Source organism: Carex rostrata, chromosome 21 (genome assembly GCF_964058835.1).
Source record: "Carex rostrata chromosome 21, lpCarRost1.2, whole genome shotgun sequence".
NCBI classification, from domain to species: domain Eukaryota; kingdom Viridiplantae; phylum Streptophyta; class Magnoliopsida; order Poales; family Cyperaceae; genus Carex; species Carex rostrata.
The window spans coordinates 8298490-8321388 of record NC_135938.1 but is presented as its reverse complement, the minus strand read 5'-3'; the positions used below and the strand labels follow the sequence as shown (position 1 = coordinate 8321388).

General features: G+C 35.9%; 2 protein-coding genes across 2 annotated transcripts in view; both read right to left on the bottom strand.

Moving 5' to 3' along the window:
• Positions 1-195: 195 nt before the first annotated feature.
• LOC144573110 (U-box domain-containing protein 35-like) lies at positions 196-5445 on the bottom strand. Its single transcript, XM_078322799.1, has 9 exons — positions 5262-5445; positions 4443-4561; positions 3739-3872; positions 3205-3404; positions 3087-3123; positions 2418-2751; positions 1680-2015; positions 923-1289; positions 196-554 (listed from the first exon to the last, which is right to left on the bottom strand). The coding sequence occupies exons 1-9, from the start codon at positions 5443-5445 to the stop codon at positions 196-198; spliced, it is 2070 nt and encodes a 689-aa protein (XP_078178925.1).
• A 1548-nt stretch (positions 5446-6993) lies between these two features.
• LOC144573109 (uncharacterized) overlaps positions 6994-22899 on the bottom strand; it is a 28063-nt gene continuing 12157 nt past the window's right edge. The window contains exons 2-4 of the mRNA XM_078322798.1: positions 8154-9993; positions 7856-8071; positions 6994-7735 (exon numbers count right to left, since the gene is read on the bottom strand). Of these exons, the coding sequence (XP_078178924.1) occupies positions 6994-7735; positions 7856-8071; positions 8154-9993 (2798 nt within the window). The remainder of the gene's footprint in view (positions 7736-7855; positions 8072-8153; positions 9994-22899) is intronic.

Sequence of the window (22899 nt, the reverse complement as noted above, 5' to 3'; positions counted from 1 at the left end):
TCCCTCAAATTAAATTATACTAAAAGTTAGATCAAACAACAGCAACTTACATATAAAAATTGCAACTAAATTGGCCAAAGAATCAATTTAAATGACTCCTTAATCTAATATTACTTATTAACCTAAAAAGTATTGCAACCTTGGTGTAATTATAATGACTAAAAAGTCAAGAATTCTCACCTTAAAGCTCTGGCATCAGTGATGTTGCACGAAGAACTCACTATCATGCTTAGACTCAGCGAAAGCAGCCAAGCGACTCAGCTCAGGCCAGATCACTGATCCCAAATCGGGCCGGTCTTTTCGCCTGAGCTCAGAGCATTTGAGTGCCAGCTCTACAAGTCTCTTTGTTTCATCCATTGGCCAATCTGGCACCTTCAGGTCAAGAATGTCGCGCAAATTACCATTCTCTAGAGCAGTCATGGAGCTGTAGGTGAGGCCCATGGGGCCCCGGCCTGTTACCAGTTGAAGTAATATGATGCCAAGTGCATACACATCCGATTTGGTGCCAAGCATGCCGGTTTTCTGGTATTCCGGGTCTATGTAGCAGAATGTACCTGCCATATATATATGCTCCTCCTGTTAGGAACTATACAGCTATCTGTATGTTTCTTTAGGTATAATTAAACTCTCTGTACTGAAAGTACAACCAAGTCACAGGCATGGGTCATGGCCCGGTATGTGCCAGTATGTATCAGTACAACCAATCCTATATTCAATATTGAATTGTATTGGTGTTTTATTACAATAATTGAATCAACAAACATGCTAAAAAAATAGTAAGAAAAAAATGAAGGAAAATACATAATAATATCAGATTATGTGTCAGTTACATATTGGAACTCTTTGTCTTCTAATTGGTAACTAGATCCATCTATGCATCAATATATACTTCCTTTTGTTTTGTTATTTACAAGATATGTACCTGCGGCAGCTGTCATGTGGTACAAACTTGAGTTTGAGTAACCAGGCAACAAAGGGATCAACCTAGCAAGACCAACATCTGAAATCTTCGCCACGAGGTTATGATCAAGAAGGATATTTCCTGGCTTGAGGTCCCGGTGAACAAGCGGCTCGGGGCACTGTTGGTGGAGAAACAGTAGGCCTGTTGTGATGTCAAATGCAATTTTGAAACGAAGTCGCCATGGGAGGGAAGGTGTGCCTGTTCGACATGCTAAGTGGTCTTCAAGACTCCCGTTTGACATGTACTCGTATACTAAACACCCATACTCGGGGCACGCACCCAAGAGGTTAACCATGTTTGGGTGCTTGATAGAGCTTAATACCTCCAACTGAAAGGCACATTACGGAGGAATGTTAGCTCAGGTTGATCTTGACAAAGACTATTACACTTATTTGGTACGACATATCAAGTATAAGGCGATGCAAAATCCTGAGCAGTAATTGTAAAATTATTTTAGAATTTGTGTGCAATCCTACATTTTGCGCAAGTTTTTGAGAAAATTAACCAGAAAAAATAATAAGTATGACATGTACCACAAAACCTCTATACGGAACAAAATAATTATATCTAAGAAAGATATAAAAAGCCATTTGGGACAGTTTTGGAAAACAAGTTGTCATTAGACTTGGTTGGTTAAAATAATGTTAGGCAAAAGGTTGATATGTCATTGGGATTGTTTTGACACCACCAGATGTACTTGTAAAATTTATATCTATACCTCCTGTTGGAATTGCTTCAATCCCTGAGTTGTAGATATATCGGAACGAAGAGCTTTGATTGCAACAAGTGTGTGGTTAAGAGTTGCCTGGTACACAGGCCCATATCCACCCTCTCCTATCTTGAGCCGATCGGAGAAATAATCGGTCGCAAGATCGATTTCATCCATGCTGTAACGACGGTAACTGACATCTGATACAAAACCTTCTATTAGCTTCCTTTTCTCCCTTGTCTCTGGTGTCGGGGTTGGTGTTCTCTGCTTTAAAGGTGCAGTCACCATTTCATCCTCCTCTGTCAGATCAGATCTTGATGATTCTGTACTATACTTCTTGAATTCCTGTGAAGATAAAAAGCATAGTAAAACACCCCTCGAATTCTGTATTGCAAGGCAAAGTATGAAGAAAAATTGCATTATTTGGAGTTCAACTCCAAATAATTGTTCGAGTCTCCTCGAGTGATATTTAAATTTTCCTTTTCAGCTCATGCTTTAACAGTTCCAACTCTGCTTCCAAATTATGTGGAAATACTTTCTAACCTAATTGTGATTTTACTAAAAGTATCTATAACACTGAGCTACCAAAATAAAGTTGTCACTGGTTCAACGCAGTACGCAGAAGCCTCACAGGTGCAGTACTGAAAACATTTTTAATTGAAGTTCTTAGAGAAATGATTTATTGAGGCAATAAAATTTATGCTATTTCCAATAAATGGAAGTTCAACAGATTAGTTGATCTAGTACCATACCCGGTACCAGTACCGCCATTCCATTATTAGAATCTCTTACCATTGGATCCTTTGAAACAATGCGTAGAGGTCCATCCTGATAAAGACTATCTTCGCGGTGACCTGAACTGGATAATGGAGAAGGTAGTTTTCTGCCATTTTTGTTTATTAAATCTCGACTGATATACTCAGCCCGTGGGGTCAGGTCAAGGCTAGCATGGGACGGGCTGGGGCATGACATGAAACTCTCGTCGGAGTTTACACTTTCATCCTCATCAAGACATTTAATTTTATCTCCGATTCTATTGTTGTACAGAGATGTTGCTACGGATGATTGGTCAATTGATTGCCTGACAAAAGACAAATGAAATATTGAAGTTGTAAGAAAGAATAGTCTTAATGGGACTAAGTTGGTATTACATGGGACATTTGCTGGTACCGACAGATATTGACTTTACTGAACTAGATGCTAAGATTTAAGCTTTAGGAGCATTAATTGCAAAAATTGCTTTTTGTCTGATCCAGATAGGTCCAGAACAGGTAGACAAACTTTACCATACGGGTAATGGATTATCATAGCTGACATGCCACCTAAAGTTATATCTAAGCATATAAAATATGATAATAAAGATATAAAAAAAAAACTTAAAAAAATATATTTAAAAGAAAAAATGTCGAAAACAACCTTGGAGTTCGTTCAATTACACGAGTGCATGGGTCACCTGCAACAGAAGAATTTATGGTCATATTACAACTGGAAAATTTTAATTTTTGTTGGCTTTTTTTCTATGTAAAATACTAACTTTTAACTGATTGGAAGGAGGTTTTTGCAGTTGATTCAATCTCTCCACTGAATCTTATATTTCGCCAATTGCTGGATTTGTTTGGGCGTGAAGCTGGCCGAACTGATACTATTTTACTGCCCTTTGCAATTACATAGATGCTACAAAAATCAGGTGCAGCTCTACAAACAGCAGTTGACACATCTGGCTTTGCAAATGCTCTGTGATCCAAGAAAAAGAAAAATTAAATATGATTTCAATTTCTATCAGCCAATCAATGAGAATGAATCCAGAAAATTTTCATTTGCACCCTGAAAATTGTCAAAAAGATTGAGTACACTCCTCTCTCCCAGGAAATCATCCCCTGACTTCTCCCTCATTTATTTGGAGAAATATTATTGAAGCAATCATTACAAAGATATCTTCCATGTTTTATCTTATAACTCAGGAAATCCCTCATCTAATAGCAATTACTACAAAGAGTCTTTAGTAACTAAAATTCTATAAAACAACAAATTCGACACACTTGATTAGAAAACACAAAATAGAAAGGACCTCATAAATGCACCAGCAATTGCGCCATGGTTTGATGCTCCCACAACAAGCTTGTCAACTGAGCGGTGCATCACAAAATTCACGATTCCCTTTGCGATGTCTATTTCATCCAATATTATTTCCTTGCATTGTAACTGCAAAGTGAAAACCACACATGTGAACATACAAAAAAGAAAAGTTCAAAATATCAGAAGAAATTAACAAAGAGGCAATGTACTAAGTTACATAAAAAAAAGTCCCACCCTTTCAAAATCTGCAAGATAAACTCTTTTTTTTTTGTCAGATAAGTTCATTAATGATAATTTACATTTAATTGCATCTATACATTTCAAAAGTGAGAAGTATACTTTATATATGTATATATACCCCTCACATTCCATTTATAAGAGGACTGTCCAAAACTTGCAAACTATCATGTTTTTTTGCTCATCATTGACACAGTACAGAAGTACACAGAATGTACTTTGCATCTTCATTTGTTTTCACATTTGTAGGGTGCAGGTGAATTTTTTATAGCTATTCCCGATTTTTTAATATGACTACACTTTCGATCATCCTTTCTAATAAAGACAGGATTCTCAATTGCTAAGTAGTAACTAGTAAGTATGGTATCAGCTTGTTACTTGGCGGTGTCTCTAATTAACAAAGCAGATAATTAGGAGGTATGACCAGACTGACGCTAACAATAAAGGTACGGCACGTACTCCTCTGCGGTTGCAGAAATACTGAAAAGGAAGAAGAAGTTCTCTTGTCTGGAGGTTACACTGCTCTAGAAATTGTGATGCCACCTCATCATCCCCATTCGATATCGGGAGATGGTCATCTATAGAACCAATTAGTTTAAAAATTCTTGTTAAGTATGAATTGATACTGGCAAAAATTGAAATATAGATCATTGAAGGGTCATTTTGGAAGAATTTGATTTTAGCTGTATTTGTCATCAACTCCATTGCAAATGCATTAGAAATTAAACATTAAATAAGAACCAAAGTTTTTAAATTCCTACTTTGTCCCTCTATTTTTTGAGAATCAAGAGTGAGGCTACGGTACTTCAGAAATGTTAGTCCATAAGAAAAAAATAATATAAAGAATCAAGAGTGAGGCTACGGTACTATGTATAGCGCACTTTGGTACGTACTATAGATCCATATCTTTATTTTCAAAGTCTTAATGGACGATCTGTTCATCATGATCTCCATATGTAAATGTACTTGGAGATCAAATATTACTTTTTTAGAATCTTTTTTACAATTTTTCTAGACAGGTAGAAAATCATTACTTTCCAATGGTCTGGTATCTTCAGATCAACTAAATTTGTACCTATTTAAAAAAATAGTAAAAAAAAATCCAAAAAAATGTAAAAATTGGCATCCAAACACATTGTCATATGGAGATCATGTTGAGCGGAACATATCAACTATTTATGCTTTGAAAATAAAGATATGCATCTATCGTATGGACCAAAGTGCGCTATGCATATTACCATAGCCTCACTCAAGAATCAAATACAAAACAAATCTCACCACGTGTAGAAACCGAAGTAATCTTTCTGCGAATGTGTAACAGGTAGAAGATCTGGCCATGTGTCAGAAGGTGGTCCCCAGCCCATTTAAGTGCATATTGGCTATTCCTGTCACCATCTACGGCCACGGCCACCACACCATTTCCTTTACTCACACCATCAATGAGCCCAGTTCTTCTAATCATAACTCAAAAAATTAAATTGTATGTGCTATATATATGTAGGGTTAATGTTTGATTTGGCTTAATTAAGTTTATGATTAAATGGGAGGAGGGGCAGGGAATTTGTAGACGAGTTAGGGTCTGAAAAATGTGGTTAATTAGTCAAGGGAGAGACGGATTAGAAGGTTTTGGTTTGCACCTAATTAAGGGCTTTGAGGTTAGAGAGAGAGAATGTTCGTTGGAAACTTGGAATTTTTTCTTAAATAATTAGACTTTTAGTTAGCATTATTGAACTTGAGTGGTTTTTTTTTAGTTTTGACAAATTTTGACTGAACGAAAGAAAGTTTGTTTGGAATTTGGCGGGTAATTTTTCTTAAAAGACAAATTTGCCCCTCCCCCCCTTTTTTTAGTTTGTCATTGAAATATGAGAAAATAGATAAATAAGTGTTATATAATTTTATTTTACGAGAAGAATTAATAATATAATATTTGTAAAATTTTAAAAATTTAAAAGACAACTGAAAAATTTCAATTTATAGTTGTCCTGTCTGACCGTCTTCTCACATTTTCGGCGTTCCACTCTCAATTCAATCTCAAAATGATTGGTGTTGCTGTTGCTGTTGCTGTTGCAAGGTCTATTGATAAGATTCTATGGCAACTGTCGGTCGGGTTGGGTCGGGTCGGATTGGCTCAGTTGTGACCACATGCCTATTTACTAGGAAGCTATCAAGCTGCAACCTTAGAAATTTAGGCAAATATAGGGTTAAACTCAGTTTCTCAAAAATTGATTGTGCTTATTAATTTGTTTATTTTGATCTGGTAATTTCAATTACTGGATATTTTTTTTTTTGTTGAATAACGGGTACACAGTCAATTTTGTGGATAATTCGGAGCTAGAAAGGTTAGGTAGGCAAAACAAATTTGAGAATATATTTATTTTGTCATATTTTTATAAGGAAAAAATTACAAAAATATATTTCCGTTTAAAATAACTGTACAATTATATTTTATTCTAAATTTTTTGTTCCATTATAATTTTTTTTTGCTCTACCGTGATGCAAATATATATTATAAGTATAACCGATCTTTGTTAAAATTGGTTCGTAAGCTCAGCAACTGTTACAAATAATTTCAACCTGCGCATGCATATGCTTAACCGATCTTTTTTTAGTCACTAAGCGGCTCAAGCCCTCTCCCCGAATTTTGAGTTTTAGTAATGATTTATCAGTTTCGATTGACTTTATTTCTCTCTGAGATTTTTTTTGTCTCCCTCTAAATGTTTGATTTGTAATTTGAGTTAAATTTAATGTTAAAATCAAAATAAATTTCTTCAATTATAATTGGTAAGTAGAATTTTTTTTTTGACAAAAACCTGGCAGTGGCTGCCGGTTGTATATATTGCAACGAAAAAAGTAAAAAATGTTACAGGGTACATGAGAAACCTGTGAACGTCTCCGCACCTAACCAGCAAATCAGAAAACAAAATTCACCCAATTCACCAAATATCGAAATAAATGAAAGCCCTGTAACCCACAACCCGCTAAGCCCTTCCCTTTTCCTTCCCAAAAGAAGTCATTTCCTACTGCCATTGCGACAGAACCTCTCCCAAAGGGTCGCCCGCCTTACAATCCATTCAACCACCAGATCCGTTGGAACACACTTCCCTTCAAAAATTTTGCTGTTACGCTGCCTCCAAATCATCCAGCATACTGATGCGAATATCACCTGCCATTTCTTCCACCTTGCCCTGCTCCCACTGCACAACCTTGCGGACAGGCGCCAAGTTTCTTTAATTGAATTAGCAGGACAGAGTATCGTGCAATTGACCAAAAGGGAGACCTTGTGCCAAATCTCCAGACTATAATTGCACTGGAAGAAGAGATGGAGAGCAGATTCAAGAGTGTCAGATGAGCACATCGGACACGAGGTGTCAATGCAGTGGAATTGGCGATGGAGCATTGATTCCCTCGTCAACAATTTGTCCCTTAGCAGCAAGAAGAGGAAGAACTTCACCGAATTCGGGACTGAGAATCTCCAAATTCCTACGAATTCCCACTTGATGCGTCCCCCAGTCACCAATGCGTTGTAAATCGATTTGGCACTGTAGACTTGAATCGAGTTCCATCTCCAGGTCAGCTTGTCCGGCTGTCCCTCCGTAAGCTGTATAGGTAACTGTATGTGCTGAGAGGCCGTATACAGCGACCAAGCATGATTGGAGCATCGGGTCCCAGTTGTAGCTAAAGTTAGGCATCCCCATTCGTCATACCAAAAGGAGATATTGGTGCCATCGCCAACCTCCCAGGTAATCGACCAACTGAATACATGCTTGATAGAGATTAGATCATACCAAAAATAGGAGCCATGTCTGGACCACAGTTTCGGACCCACTGCATAGTTTCCTTGCCATCTAATTCTTGAAATCAACATGGTTCACATCGAATTGGGCTCTTCATAACCTTTCCACCACCATCTCAGTAGAAGAGCGGTGTTACGAAGTACAAGATCTGACAAACCCAGGCCCCCCCCACTGTCTAGGTAAACAAGCCAATTCCCAATTGCATAGTGATATGCCTCGACCTCCATTGCACGATTTGCCCCACAGGAAATTCCTTCTAGCACTATCAATCCTAGAGATGACCCATTTTGGAAACTTGAAGCAAATCATATGGTAAATGGGAATTGTGTCTAGCACAGACTTAACCAGCACCAATCTGCCCCCCCTTGAGAGTAACCTTGTCTGCCAACTCGCGAGTCTCTTTTCGATTTTCTCAATCAGTGGTAGAAATTGCTGCTTAGATGGTCTCTTTAAGGTCAAAGGCATTCCCAGATAGGTTACCGGGAAATCTGTTTGGGAGCATCCCATAACCGCACGAATCCAACCCATGTCAGCCTCGGGGATGTTTAACGGGACGAAGGTACTCTTAGCATAATTGACCTCCAATCCGGAGACCGATGTGAATAACCTTAAGATCAGTTTAAAGGAGATTAGGGTGTCGATATCTCCTTTAGCAATGATCGCCGTGTCGTCGGCGTATTGGAGGGCGACGATTGAATCGCCGATCCTATTGGACAGCGGTGATTGTAATGTCTCGTTGATGACACTTATCATGCGCTGGAAGACATCAACAGCCACATTGAAGAGCATGGGTGAAAGGGGGTCTCCTTGGCGGAGCCCCCTTTTATGGAAGAACGGCCTAGCTTCATCACCATTAATGCACACCGTCGAAGAGGAAGTACTCCAGAGAGCATGCATCCAACCTATCCAGCGTTCCGGAAAACCACGAGCTCTCATAATTCGGGTCAGGAAGTCCCAATCTAGTGAGTCAAAAGCCTTTTTGAAATCAATCTTCGCAAAAATGGCTCGATTGGGCGATTGTGAAATATGGTTGAGCAATTCTCTTGTAGAGACAAAGTTCTCCGCAATTTGTCGACCATGTACGAAGGCTGTCTGATAGGGGGAGATCAGATCCGGCAAAACCAATCGTAGCCTATTGGACAAAATTTTGGAGATCAATTTGGGTATTAGGTTGATGATACTGATAGGGCGATAGTCCGAAGTATTCTGTGGGACCTCAAGCTTCGGAATGAGAATTATGTTGGCCCGATTATATTGTCGCAGATCGAGTGTGTTGTTGTAGAAATTAAGCATGATTTGATAAATTTCATGCTTAACCTCATCCCAATAAACCTTTAGAAATTTATTCGGGATCCCATCGGGACCCGAAGCCTTGTTATTCGCAAGCTGTTTGACACTCACATCAATCTCATTGTAAGAAAAGGTAGATCCTAACTGGTCCAAACTCGGGTTAGATGGGTATAAGGCCTCTGCCCTGAATGATAACAGCGAGTGTTTGGTGCCCAGTAGATTCCTCATATCAGAAGTGAAGGCCTGCAAGATTTGACCAGTATCCGAAATAACTTGACCACCAACTTGGATTTCCGTGATTAAATTCCTTCTTTTGCGCGAAGATGCGAACGCATGAAAGAACTTTGTGTTTTTGTCCCCATTGGCCAACCAATTACAACGAGATCGGTGCTTCCATTTCGATTCAATGTTGTTAGCCAACTCAAACGCCCTTTCCTTGATTCTCAAACGCAGTCGGAACTCATGAGCCCTTAGATTGCGCTTCTCCTCAATCTGGTCAAAAAATCGAATCGATCTCTTGCAAAAATCTAAATGCTTTTCCATCTGACCAAAGGCCTCATCTTGCCAGAGCTTGAAAGCCCTCTGCGCGAGCGCAATCTTCTTATCAAAGAAGGCGATAGACCCGAGTTGACTATCAGCTGTGTCCTCCCAGAGTCTCTGAATCATGGCCTTAGGTGTCTGATAGTTGAACCAAAACAACTCCATTCTCATTTTCCTCGGCCTCTGGTGCAGCCCCTTACATGTTAAAAGCAAAGGTGTATGATCTGATACCAGGACCTCCAATGCTTCTAGGGTGATTATAGGGTAAGCCACTGACCAATCAACTGATGTAAACACCCTATCCAGCTTCCAAAAAGAGGGGCGCGGCCTCTTGTTGGTCCAGGTAAAAGACCTGTTACGAAGTTGGATGTCTATTATCCCCACATCTGTGATGAAAGTGTTAAATAAAAATTATTTACCAATGAGTAGAACTAGGGTGTTAAACAATTTACAAATTTAACAATTTTTTTTATAACATATCTATATAGGTTAAAAACATGTAGATAAAGAATTTTTATTTCGTAATTTTTTTTAGGATTTAACATCAGTAATGGACAATTGTCAAAGAATCTGGATATCACTATAATGAGTAGAACTAGGGTGTTCTTAAGTTCACTAAGCCTCTTGATGAACTCAAGTTTAAAATTTATCAAATTGGCTTCAAATGACAAATCCGAATCGTTGAAATCCGCCTACCTTATGAGTGATATCGATGTGTCTACATGTGAAAATTTTTAAACATTCAAATTAATTTAGTATAAAGTCAATCGGTCAAAATTAGAAGTTTAATAAATTAATTTTAATGCATTCATTTTTTGAACGTTTTTTAACCGCTTGACTTTATACTAAATTAATTCGAATGTTTCAAATTTTCACACGTAGACACATCATCCGTAAGGTAGACGGGTTTCAACGGTTCGGATTTGTTATTTAAAGCCGATTTGACGGATTTTAGATTTGAGTTCACCAAGAAACTCAGTGAACTTAAGAACACCCTAGTTCTACTCCACTATAATTATATCACCTTTACACTCAAAATAAAAAATGAAACACAAAACAAGAAGAAAAAGAAAAATATACACTTTATGGACGTATAATAGTTGTCAAAAGAGAGCGAGTATTTGGCAGATTGAAGTTTTGATTTGATCAGCAAATATGCAATTTGGAAAATAAAATAGTGATTTATACCTCTCATAAAAGCAGAATTTTTACAAATGTCCTTGCAAAACTTCAATATTTTTTTATTTTTTCCCCTTCGTATGAAAATTATATATTTTTCTCTCTAATTATATTTTTCTATCATAGCTACATCTAGAAAACTTAAAGAAGTCTCACTACTTTTGAATGATATCAAATTTGTCAACCAAGGTTAAACTTGAAGAAAACTGACAGAAATAACATATTTTGGTGCTTAAAAGCAGGAATAAAATATGCATGGCTAACATTGAACAAGTCTAAATTTCTGATTGTGTTATACAGCGTGTCAGAAATTTACACAAAAAAAAAAAAAAAATCTTTCGTTTTGTTTTTTTTTTGGGCTCACTTTTGTGGCCCAATAATAATGAAGACGCACCGAGGCTCTTGCCTCCATTTAAACGGATCTGTTATAAGAAAAGAGTTTCCGTGGTAAATCGGTATTTCAGTGAAAACCGAGAAAATCAAATCTATCATTTTGACCTTCATTTCTTTATTTGATCATCATGTATATCTCTAAATAACTGGAAAGACTTGACTTTCAACAAAATCCGAAAGTAGAGCTAGATTTACGTGTTTCCAATTCTCGTTTTGGAGCCGCGTTATTTAATTGTAAATATATGTAAGAGACAAAATTGACCTTTCTTTTTTTGGATAATAAAGACAAAACTAAATAAATAGAATACATATATGCATCAATCCCATATACTTTTCAACCAATAGAAACTGACTTCCTCTATAGCAATTGGACCATAATGCAGCTGCTTTAATTGAAACTATATTAAGGGGGAATTTCATGTATATCCCTTAAAAGTTTGAATATTACATATTTATCCCTCCAAAATCAGTAATTACGTATTTATTCTTAAAAATTGTAGTAACTCACATATTTGTAATCCAACTCTATAACATACCTCCAAAAATAATTAAATAATATTTTTTAAAACTTTAAAATTAATTTTATAATATTAATTAATAATTTATTGACCATTATGATCTGCTAGAGTTCTTTTCTCTCTAAGATGTCAAACCTCATGCCTCTCTCCAAACAAAGATGAAAAAATTAAAGCAGCAAAGGGCAACACAAATTTATGAGAGGGGAGGTGACGAGGGAAAACGGAGAGAAATATGTGATTTGACATGTTTGGAGAGAGAGGTAGAAAGTTTGGTGCTTTAAAGAGAAGAGAACTCAGGCAGACTAAAGAGATATAAACGAAGGACATAATGGTTAACACATTCTTAATTAATATTGTAAAATTAATATTAAACTTTTAAAAATATAATTTAATTATTTTAGGGGATATTTGATATGTTATAAGTTAGATTGGACAAATATGTGACTTTGTACAATTTTCCAGAATAAATATTTTGGAGGAATAAATATGTAATGTTGAAACTTTTGAGAGACATGAAATTCCCCCTTTTTTATTTTGAAAAAAAACAAAAACTTTAAGTTATTTAATTATTGTTATTAAAAAATAATTATTAAAATAGATACAATTTTTTATAAATTAAATATCCTAGAAGGATCACAATATTTTCTGGATTACATAGAAGTGACTTTTGAACCGGGATTAATAACTCAGAATCTAAGCATTTTTATTTTTTTTCAAATAACACAGAAATATATTAATTTTTCTTACAGCCGTGAAAAATCCGGCCTGAAAAATATTGATCCGGGTTATTTGTTGCATTCTTTCTAATAAATCAAATTATATTATATTTCATCTATTTTTAAAGAAATATATTCAACATTTCTAATATTTCAATACAAAAAATAATTTTTTTTTTAAATTTTCTGTTTTTTAAAAAAAAAAATACAAGTTTCCGGTTAACCATTAACCGGATATGTTATTTTTTTTATAAAAAAATATAACTTTCCGGTTAATGGTTAACCGGATATATTGTTTTGAGTCCGGGAATCCATTAACCGGAAATTTGTCCCAAATCCGGTTATTTGATAACCGGTTTGGGTAGTTTTCAAAATTCAGTCGGGATTTGGATATTTTTTAAAATTTTATTTATTTTTTGGATATTAATAAAAAAATCGGGAGATGCACGCTATGCCGATTTTTTTATTTATATCCAAAAAATATATAAATTTAAAAAACAAACCAAACCGCTTGTTTCTTTCGAAAACTACCCAAACCGGAAATTTTTTTTCCGGTTTCAATACCAATTTCCGGAAAACTTTTTTCCGGAAATTGGATCCTAAATCCGGAATAATTTTTTCCGGATTTAAGATTTTTTTTTTCCTAAATCCGGAATAATTTTTTCCGGATTTACGATTTTTTTTTTCCTAAATCCGGAATAATTTTTTCCGGATTTACGATTTTTTTTGAGGATTTTTTTTTCCGAAAATTTTTTTTTTTTTAGGAATTTTTTTTTTCATTTTTCATTTTTTATTTATTTTTTGTATTGAAGTATTACAAATATTTAATATATTTTTAAAAAAATAGATGGAATACTATATAATTTGATTTATTCGAAAGACTGCTACAAATAATCCGGATCAACATTTTTCATGCCGGATGTTTTATGGCCGTAAGAAAAATTAATATAATATAATATATGTATATGTATATGTGTATGTATAGGTATATATAATATAATATATGTATATGTATATGTATAGGTATATATAATATAATATATATGTTAAAATGTGCTTGCATATCAAATTTTATATTTTTTTGAATTTTTTTACTATTTATTAAGTATTTAACAAAATCGCTATATTCAGACCATTGAATTTTTGTACCCATCTTAATAAATAGTAAAAAAATTTAGAAAAATATAAAATTTGATCTGCAAGCACATTTTAAAATATCCATCATGTTGAACAGTTTGGATCGACTGTTTGGACTTTGAAAACTTTGAAAATACCGATCGTTGAATGCCTACCGTTGAACGAAAACTTAAACTATATTTTTGAGGCACTAAACGAGGGTTCCAATGCCTCATTTTTTTTATACCTCATATTTTATATCTTCATTTTCTTCATATTCAAAGTCTAAATTGTCGATCTGAACCGTTCAACATGATATCCATATTAAAATATGGTTAGGGATGAAATTTTATAATTTTTGAAAATTTTTTACTATTTTTTAAGATGGGTAGAAAATCACTGTTTTTTGAATAGTTCGGATCGAATAAAATTTTTTGTTGAACGGTTCGGTTCGAATAAAATTTTTAACATATATATTATATTATGTATACATATATATACATATATTATATTATATATGCATATACATATATTATATTAGGGTCTGTCTAAATTGCTGCTGGCAGCATTTCGGCAGAGGTGCTGCCGGGGCTATATTTAGTCGTGTGATGTCCAAACAACAAATCCAAACCGTTAGATGTTTAATCTATATTATAATCTACTTGGAGACCAAATTTTACATTTTTTGGAATTTTTTTACTATATATTAAGCTGGTTTGAAAACAGCTGATTTCAGTAAATTTCTGCAGCATTGAAATCAGCGGTTTTCAAACTAGCTTAATATATAGTAAAAAAATTCCAAAAAATGTAAAATTTGGTCTCCAAGTAGATTATAATATAGATTAAACATCTAACGGTTTAGATTTGTCGTTTGAACATAAAAAAATAGAAAAAACAGTGGCAGCACCGCCGGCAGAAATGCTGCCGGCAGCAAATTAGCCACAGCCATTATATTATATATACATATACATATACATATATTATATTATATATACATATACATATACATATATTATATATACATATACATATACGAATTAGGCTAATATGACACTAGTGTTATATCAAACTAAATAACACCACATCTTAAACCCTTAGATCTGCTTTAAGATTCGTACAAAATGAAGTGCTTGAACAGTAAAAGCGGATAGTACGAATCTTAAAGCAGATCTAAGGGTTTAAGATGTGTTATTTAGTTTGATATAACACTAGTGTCATATTAGCCTAACTCATACATATACATATACATATACATATATTATATATACATATACATATACATATATTGTTGGGGTTTCCACGCGGTGCTTACCGGAAACCCGTTTAGGCTTAAGTTGCGGAATGACCGTAGAACAAAAATTTCTACGGCCAACTTAAGCTCAGGATTAAACGGGGTATGTCAGGAAACTTTCCAAGGCGGTCCACCTTCAGTATTCCTTTGGCATCAAAACCCAATTTAATCCTTTTACAGATCTACTCCATGATTGATTTCTAAAACTTTAATCTACTTACAAATTAAATAGATTAATATAACATATTTATACCTTGTTTCCAAATCACAGTTGGAATGCAGACCGAGCGAGTAGAGCCTCACCAGGGAAGGAATCGACTCGGAACGGAGCATCAGACGTCTGATGCCTCTATCGGTTATCCACCAGGACTAACCGGAGAGCGGTTTATTTCTTCTGCCAGAAATACCGTAAACCGCGGAATTATGCAAAAACACTATTCACGGGGAAAAGACGAAAACCCGTAAACACGAATTTTCGGTTACTCAGTTTCATCAATATGCAAAACTGACATACCGCTAAATTCGGTAAAACACTATTCATCGATCCCGTAAATATACTCCACAACAACCCGCAAGATTATACGTCAAGTACGTATAACTTTCTTTTCTCAACCGAAATACTATTTGGGAGAGAAACCGAGAAAGAGAGAAAATACCGATTCGTTTCTGCACGAAAAGATACATGTGAATGTGCATATGTATATATGTGAATATCTCTTTCTCTCTCTACCCCTCCACCCCTATTTATAGTGTTTAGATTCGGTTGCAAAAGACCAAAATGCCCTCCAAGTTCGGCCTATTTACAAGATATGCCATTGACACCTCATCCTTTTATATGTGAAATGACCAAAATACCCCTTCCACACCCTTCCACATTCTTCTCCATGCTTCTACACATGCAAGGTGGCATAGGTGTGAAATGACCATTTTGCCCTTGTGGATAGGATTGATGACATGTCATCTGGATAGGATCAATGACGTGTCATGCGGATGAGCACGAATCTGAAAAGACCCGAATGCCCTCGGCCCGAACACAAATAATATTCGTATAATTATTCTGAACAATTATATATATATTTTTCTTTCGGTTATTTGTTTCGGTATCGATGACGTGTCATCTGGATAGGATCGATGACGTGTCATGCGGATAAGGACGAATCTGAAAAGACTCGAATGCCCTCGGCCCGAACACAAATAATATTTGTATAATTATTCTGAATAATTATATATATTTTTCTTGCGGTTATTTGTTGTTTCGATAATTTATACAATGTGTCCTGCACATTTATAAATTAACCGGTTAACTTTTATACAACGTGTCATACACGTTTATAAATTAACCAATGTTTTTGCTTGTTATTTTTACATAACATTTATAATTTAATTATAACACGTATAATTAATTATAACCATCTTAATATTAATTATAATCAATTTATAATTAATCAGTAAGATTCTCCGAGTAGCTCCTATATGGTGTGACCCAATAGGATCTGTGTTATGTTGGTAAACAGAGTTAAAACTGTTTTAACTTCTGTTAGTCATGGGTGGCATCTGGCAACACATCATGACCATCCAATTACACAGATGATGCTGTACTGTACAATATCACGATCCAGTAAACAATTTACTTGTGTCTGTTCTTCTGTCTCATAGCTATCAGATTAGTTTCAAGGTAGATGTGTGTCATCCTTGCTAACTTAATCTTTTCTTGATCTTGAGCAGATTATCAAATATAATTACTCTTGTAATTATACCGCTAGCAGATAATCTTACTCTATCAAGGGGCCCAGTGATGCTATAGCTCGTATAGAGATACGAGGGACAAATAGTATTCTTGGTAAACTATCACTTCCTGAGCTAAGCTATACATATGGAAAAGCTACCGTTATGACTGCTTTTTACGGACAGCGGTGGATAACAATCACACATACATATTTCTCAGTGGGAACGATAAATACCTCATACTGTAGAACGTGACACTGAATGAAAACATAAATGACACGAACACAATTCTATTTAATGTTTCATTCGGGGTCTGTCAAATACCATGTTTCTAAAACATGTATCTATGTGATTAAAATGACATCTCGTGTCAGGTGGTTTGTAAAACTTAACCATCTTTTAATCCACATACTAACCTTATCGCGGTAATTAGTGTTCCTGCTAATTACCTTGGTCAGTGACCTTTTAAGAGTATATATCATCTATATTATGGAGTTTCACAATTTCAGTCATGAACTCGAAATGATCCATAAATTCAATAATACTCAAGGCAACAAAATGCTATATAAATAAACATTCAATTCATGAACAAAGCTTTATGATAAATTATCGTATTATTGACTTCTAGATTATTACAAACTAACAATCTCCCACTTAAGCTAGGAGTCAATCATCGTAGACCCTACTTATATACAAAACTATTTATTCTCTAAGATCTCGTAGATCCTGAGAAAATCTCACAGCCAATCTTCTATGTGTTCCAGACCCATAGAAGCATTAAGCATCTCGTGCTTGGCTTGAGGAAGAGATTTTGTGAGTGGATCAGCTGTGTTGCTGACTGTGTCAACTCTACTTATCTTTACATCACCTTTATATTAATTATATCTTTTATAATTAATTATAAGCATCTTATGATGTTTACGATCTCTCGTATTAGGTGATAACGTTGTAGACGAGAAACATATCCTTAGTTCTCCTCAAGAACTTAAGGATATTATTTACAGCATTCCAGTGCTTTATGCCTGGATTAGCCTGATATCTACTCGTTATACTCAAAGCATACGAGACATCTGGGCGAGTGCACAACATGGCGTTTATGATAGAGCCAATAGCCGAAGCGTGTGGTACTCTACTCATAGTGCTTTGCTCATCAGTTGTCGAAAGACACTGAGTCTTGCTAAGCTGTGTACCATGATTCATTGGCAGGAATCCTCTCTTAGAATCCTGCATGCTGAACCGATTCAGCACTTTGTCAATGTACGTGCTTTGACTTAATTCTATAAGTCTGTTTGATCTACCTCGGTAGATCTTTATGCCTAGTATATAGACATCCTCGCCCAAGTCCTTAATCGAGAAAACTTTTCTTTAATGAAGACTTGGCTAATTCCAATAGAGTAATATCGTTTCCTATTAATAGTATGTCATCTATATATAAGATTAAGAAAAGCGATGGCACTCCCACTAGTTTTTCTGTACACATAAGATTCTTCTTCGCATGTGACGAAGTCAAGCTTTTTGACTTCTTTGCCAAATCGAAGATTCCAACTCCGTGATGCATGCTTCAATCCATAAATGGATTCAAGAAGCTTGCATACCTTCCCAGCATTCTCTGGATCTTCAAAACCCGTAGGCTGTGTCATGTACACATCCTCTTCTTAAATTTTCATTTAAGAAGGCGGTTTTGACATCCATTTGCCATATTTCATCATCATGAAATGCGGCAATTGCTAGGAGTATCCGAATTGACTTAAACATAGCCACGGGTGAAAAAGTTTCATCAATTCCCAGAATTTGTTTGAAACCTTTTCGCTACTAGCCGTGCTTTGTAAATAGTCATATTGTCATCCATGTCTGTTTTCCTTTTGAAAACCCACTTGTTAGCTATGGGTTTCACCCCATCAAGTGGTACAACTAGGTTCCAGACCGTGTTGTCATACATGGACTGTATTTCGGATCTCATGGCCTCCAGCCATTTATCAGAGTCAGGCCTATCCATTGCTTCCGCATAGGTCAGAGGATCTTCAGTGTCAAAAACTGAGATCTCGTGCAGTCCCATGTACCTCTCGGGTGCATGGACTATCCTTGCTGACCTACGTAGCACTTGTTCTTCTGGCTGTCGAACTTCATCCACAACAGTGTGCGGATTTAGTTGTTCTTCAACTTGCGTTGAAGCACTTGAGCTCGGGACTAGAACCTCTTCCACAGCTACTTGTGGATTTGGTTCTTCCAGATGCTTATCAGCCGAAGTATCAAGTGGTGGGATTATCTGATCTGTTTCAGATATTATATTGTGTGATGTATCTTGAATTTCTTCAAGTATTACATTACTCCCACTACTTCCTTTTGCAAGAAACTCGTTCTCCAAAAGTATACCATGACGAGCAACAACTAATTTGTTCTCGGACTGGTAAATGAAGTAATATCCTTTCGTTTCCTTAGGATACCCTACGAAAAAGCACTTGTCAGATTTGGGACCAAGTTTGTCAGACGTCAGGCGTTTGACAAATACTTCGCAACCCTATTTTTAAGATAAGACATATTTGGGATTTCCCAAACCATAACTCGTATGGAGTCTTTTCAACTGACTTGGATGGAACCATATTTATCGTTAGTGCGGCAGTATCTAGTGCGTGTCCCCAAAATGATTTTGGAAGGGTGGCGTCACTCATCATGGAACGAATCATGTCCAACATGGTTTGTTTCATTTTCTTGGCAACACCGTAACATTGCGGTGTCCCTAGAGGTGTGAGTTGTGAGATTATCTCACATTCCTTTAAGTACGTTTTGAAAACCATAACTCAAGTATTCGCCTCCACGGTCCTACCGTAATGCCTTAATACTTTTGTTCAGTTGATTTTCTACTTTAGTCTTAAATTCCTCGAACTTGTCAAAGGATTCAGACTTATGTCTCATGTAAGTCAATACTTTCATGAAACGTTTTGAGTCTTTTGTTATTGATGTTAAACACGTGGTTTTCCATTTCTAGCATATAAAGATCATTTAACAAGTAAGATGATCCATAATATGTCTCATTTTTATAAATAGAACATCTATTGTCCTTTATAACAAACGAGAAACCATTCATCTCTAAACACGAGATTGATATGATATTTCTAGAAATGGTAGGAACAAAATAAACATTTTCTAGTTCCAGAATAAACCCACTAGGCAAGTACAATTTTATCCTACCGATTGTAACGGCTGCAACGTGTGCTCCGTTTCCAACTCGGAGTTGTACTTCCTTATTGCGTAACTTCCTCTTAGTGCGTGCATATTCGTGCAAATATGAGCACATGATCCGGTATCCAGTACCCAATCATTAAGAGAGGTCGCAATATTAATTTCAATAACATAAATACTTGAGACTGAGACTTTTGAGACATTCTCAAACTTCATATCTCCAAGATACTCCGGGCAGTTTCTCTTCCAGTGACCTTTGCTATTGCTAAAATAGCAGTCAGAGTTAGCAGAAACATTTATCTTGGGAGAGTTCGTTCCTGGAACCAACTTCCCTTTGCCTTTGTACTTAATCGCCGTTTTTCCCTTTTGCTTTCTTGATCTTCCTCCCACCTTCTTGGATCATGAGGACATGAGAGCTATTCTCGATGTCTTTATCAGTGATCCTCAGCATCCCTTGGGGCTCCTGCAAGCTCTTATCCAACTCTTGCTTATGGGAGTTCACAATGAACTCCGAATAACTGGGAGGAAATGAGTTCAGGATAACTTCCGTGGCCAACTCGTGGCTCCACGGACAGTTAAGCTTCTCCAGTTTCTCATCATCGCTTGTCATACGAAGCGTGTGAGTACTGACAGAGCTGCTCTCTACTATCTCAGCAGGGACCGGTGTATTTAGGATATATTCCCTTTTCTCATGTATGTCTACCTTTTCGAGTAGGTAGCGTAAAGAGAAAGACGTTTCTTTAGCCATATTTCTACAACGTTTATAGTAAAGATTTTAGCTTTGTTCATGTAATGTTTTATTCAATAATAAAACTCCTACTGCAAATTTGTTCTATTCCCGTTTGCAGTAGGACCAAGATCCATGTTTTCACTAATAACCAAGGCAGTGTATGCATATCATGGATATTAGTTATCTTAGGTAAGCAAACTTGCTAATCACATCTCTTTGTGATTCTTGGTTTCGTTAAAACATCACGTGTATTTAACGAAGACTTTGCCCCGAGCCCAAAACTGTTTTGGAAATCATCGGTAAGTAACCTCACTCTATTTGGTTTGATATGTCGGACATAACCCTCGACCACCAAAGGTAAAAGGCGATGTCTACTGAGTAGTTTACCCATCAACCAATGAACAATGGTTTGAGGAGGATAGAGTGGGAATGGCATACTACTTAATATTTAATGGGTTGGTGTTTATGCTTAATAGTGTCAGCAATCTCCAAAGGGGTATGTGAGAAAGAACGACTAATGTGATTCTATTCGTATCTTTATAGCGACTTCTTTCATATTCTTCATTAAGCAATTATGGAAAGAAAGTCTTGAATACTGAATGTGATCTCCATTTCTTTTCTTATCTTATGTTAGAAAGAACGATTAATGTGATTCTATTCGTATCTTTATAGCGACCTCTTTCATATGCTTCATTAAGCAGTCGTGGAAAGGAAGTCTAAAATATCGAATGTGATCCCCATTACTTTCTTTTCTTAGCATATGTAAGAATGACTAAATGTGATTCTATTCGTATCTTTATAACGACCTCTTTCATATGCTTCATTAAGCAGTCGTGGAAAGGAAGTCTTGAATACGAAATGTGATATCCATTAGTTTATGTTCTTATCAGTACCTCTTTGATACGCTTAGCTTTGTTAAGCAGTCAGTTCTTGTCACTGACTTTAGCTACCGTCTATCTTGTAGAGGTAGTTTATATGGTTTCTTATAAAAATGGTAAATCTAATCTATACATTTTTATATGATAGAAGTAAATCTGATTTACCTATATATGTGACCGAGTCATATATATTTCTTTCAGTTCGTAATGTTGACCTTGGTCAGCGTTACGGACACGTGAAAGTTGCTTGTCAGAAAAATACCGATTGTGATCCAATTCCCATCTCCTCAAAGACCTCTTTCATATGCTTCAGTAAGCAGTCGTGGAAAGGAAATCAGACAGAAAGAATAGTGAATATGATCGCATTTCCATTTTCCTAAAAGACCTCTTTCATATGCTTCAGCAAGCAGTCGTGGAAAGGAAGTCAGAAAGAAAACAATGCCAAATGTGATCCCACATTCGTATTTTTCTTCAAAGAAAATTTTCTTTCACGGTTCCTTGGAAAGACGGTAAATCTAGTTTTACCCATTTTTCATTTTAAAGCAGTAAATCTAATTTACTATAAGCTGTAAATCTAATTTACTTATATACAGGACCAAGTCGGGTATATAATCTATCAGTTACCAATTCTTTATTTTGCAGCTATGCTCAGTTCTTATTTATACCATTTAAAGCACATAAACAATTTATATGTTTTAAAATCAGATATTCTTTTCGGTCCATAAAGCAATTTGGTAACGTGACAAAGTTCCTTTTGGGCCAGCCATTAGGACACGTGAAAGGGGCTCCCAGGAAAGATTGGGGTCACGAGGACCGCTTAGACTCAATCTTTCCTAGACAGAACCATCTCTTTCTTGTGTGGAAATGACAGCTCTTACTCAGGTACTTTATTGCTTCATCACATTCTTCGATGAACTTTACTTATCCGAAGGTTTTCGAAAAGGCGAAAAACTTACACTAAATTTTGCCATTTCAAAAGCGTTAAAGCAATTTGGTAACGTGACAAAGTCCCCTTTGGGCCAGCTATCAGGACACGTAAAAGAGGGTTAGACGAAAAGCCGAGACTTTTCTTGTCATTAACCTTGTCTTTTACGGGTGGAGATTAGCAGTTCTTACTTGGGTACTTTATTGCTTCATCACATTCTTAGATATACTCAAACGCAGTTGAAAGTTTTGAAAACGAAAACATAAAGAAAGCATAAAATCCTATTTTATCTTTCTCGGTCGGAAAACCGATCCAAGAAATGTAAAAGTTTACATTTCATAAGAAAGCATAAAGAAAGCTTAAATCTAATTTAACTTTCTTAGTCGGTAGAACCGATCCAAGAAAATCTCATTTCTAATCGGTTTTGGACTTAAGCTGCAAATGTAAGAATTAAACTGATATGCGGTATATGCACCTAATTTGCATAAGTTATAACTTTTAGAAAATCAATCAGCGGGAGAGCCTTGTGCTCTGATACCACTGTTGGGGTTTCCACGCGGTGCTTACCGGAAACCCGTTTAGGCTTAAGTTGCGGAATGACCGTAGAACAAAAATTTCTACGGCCAACTTAAGCTCAGGAT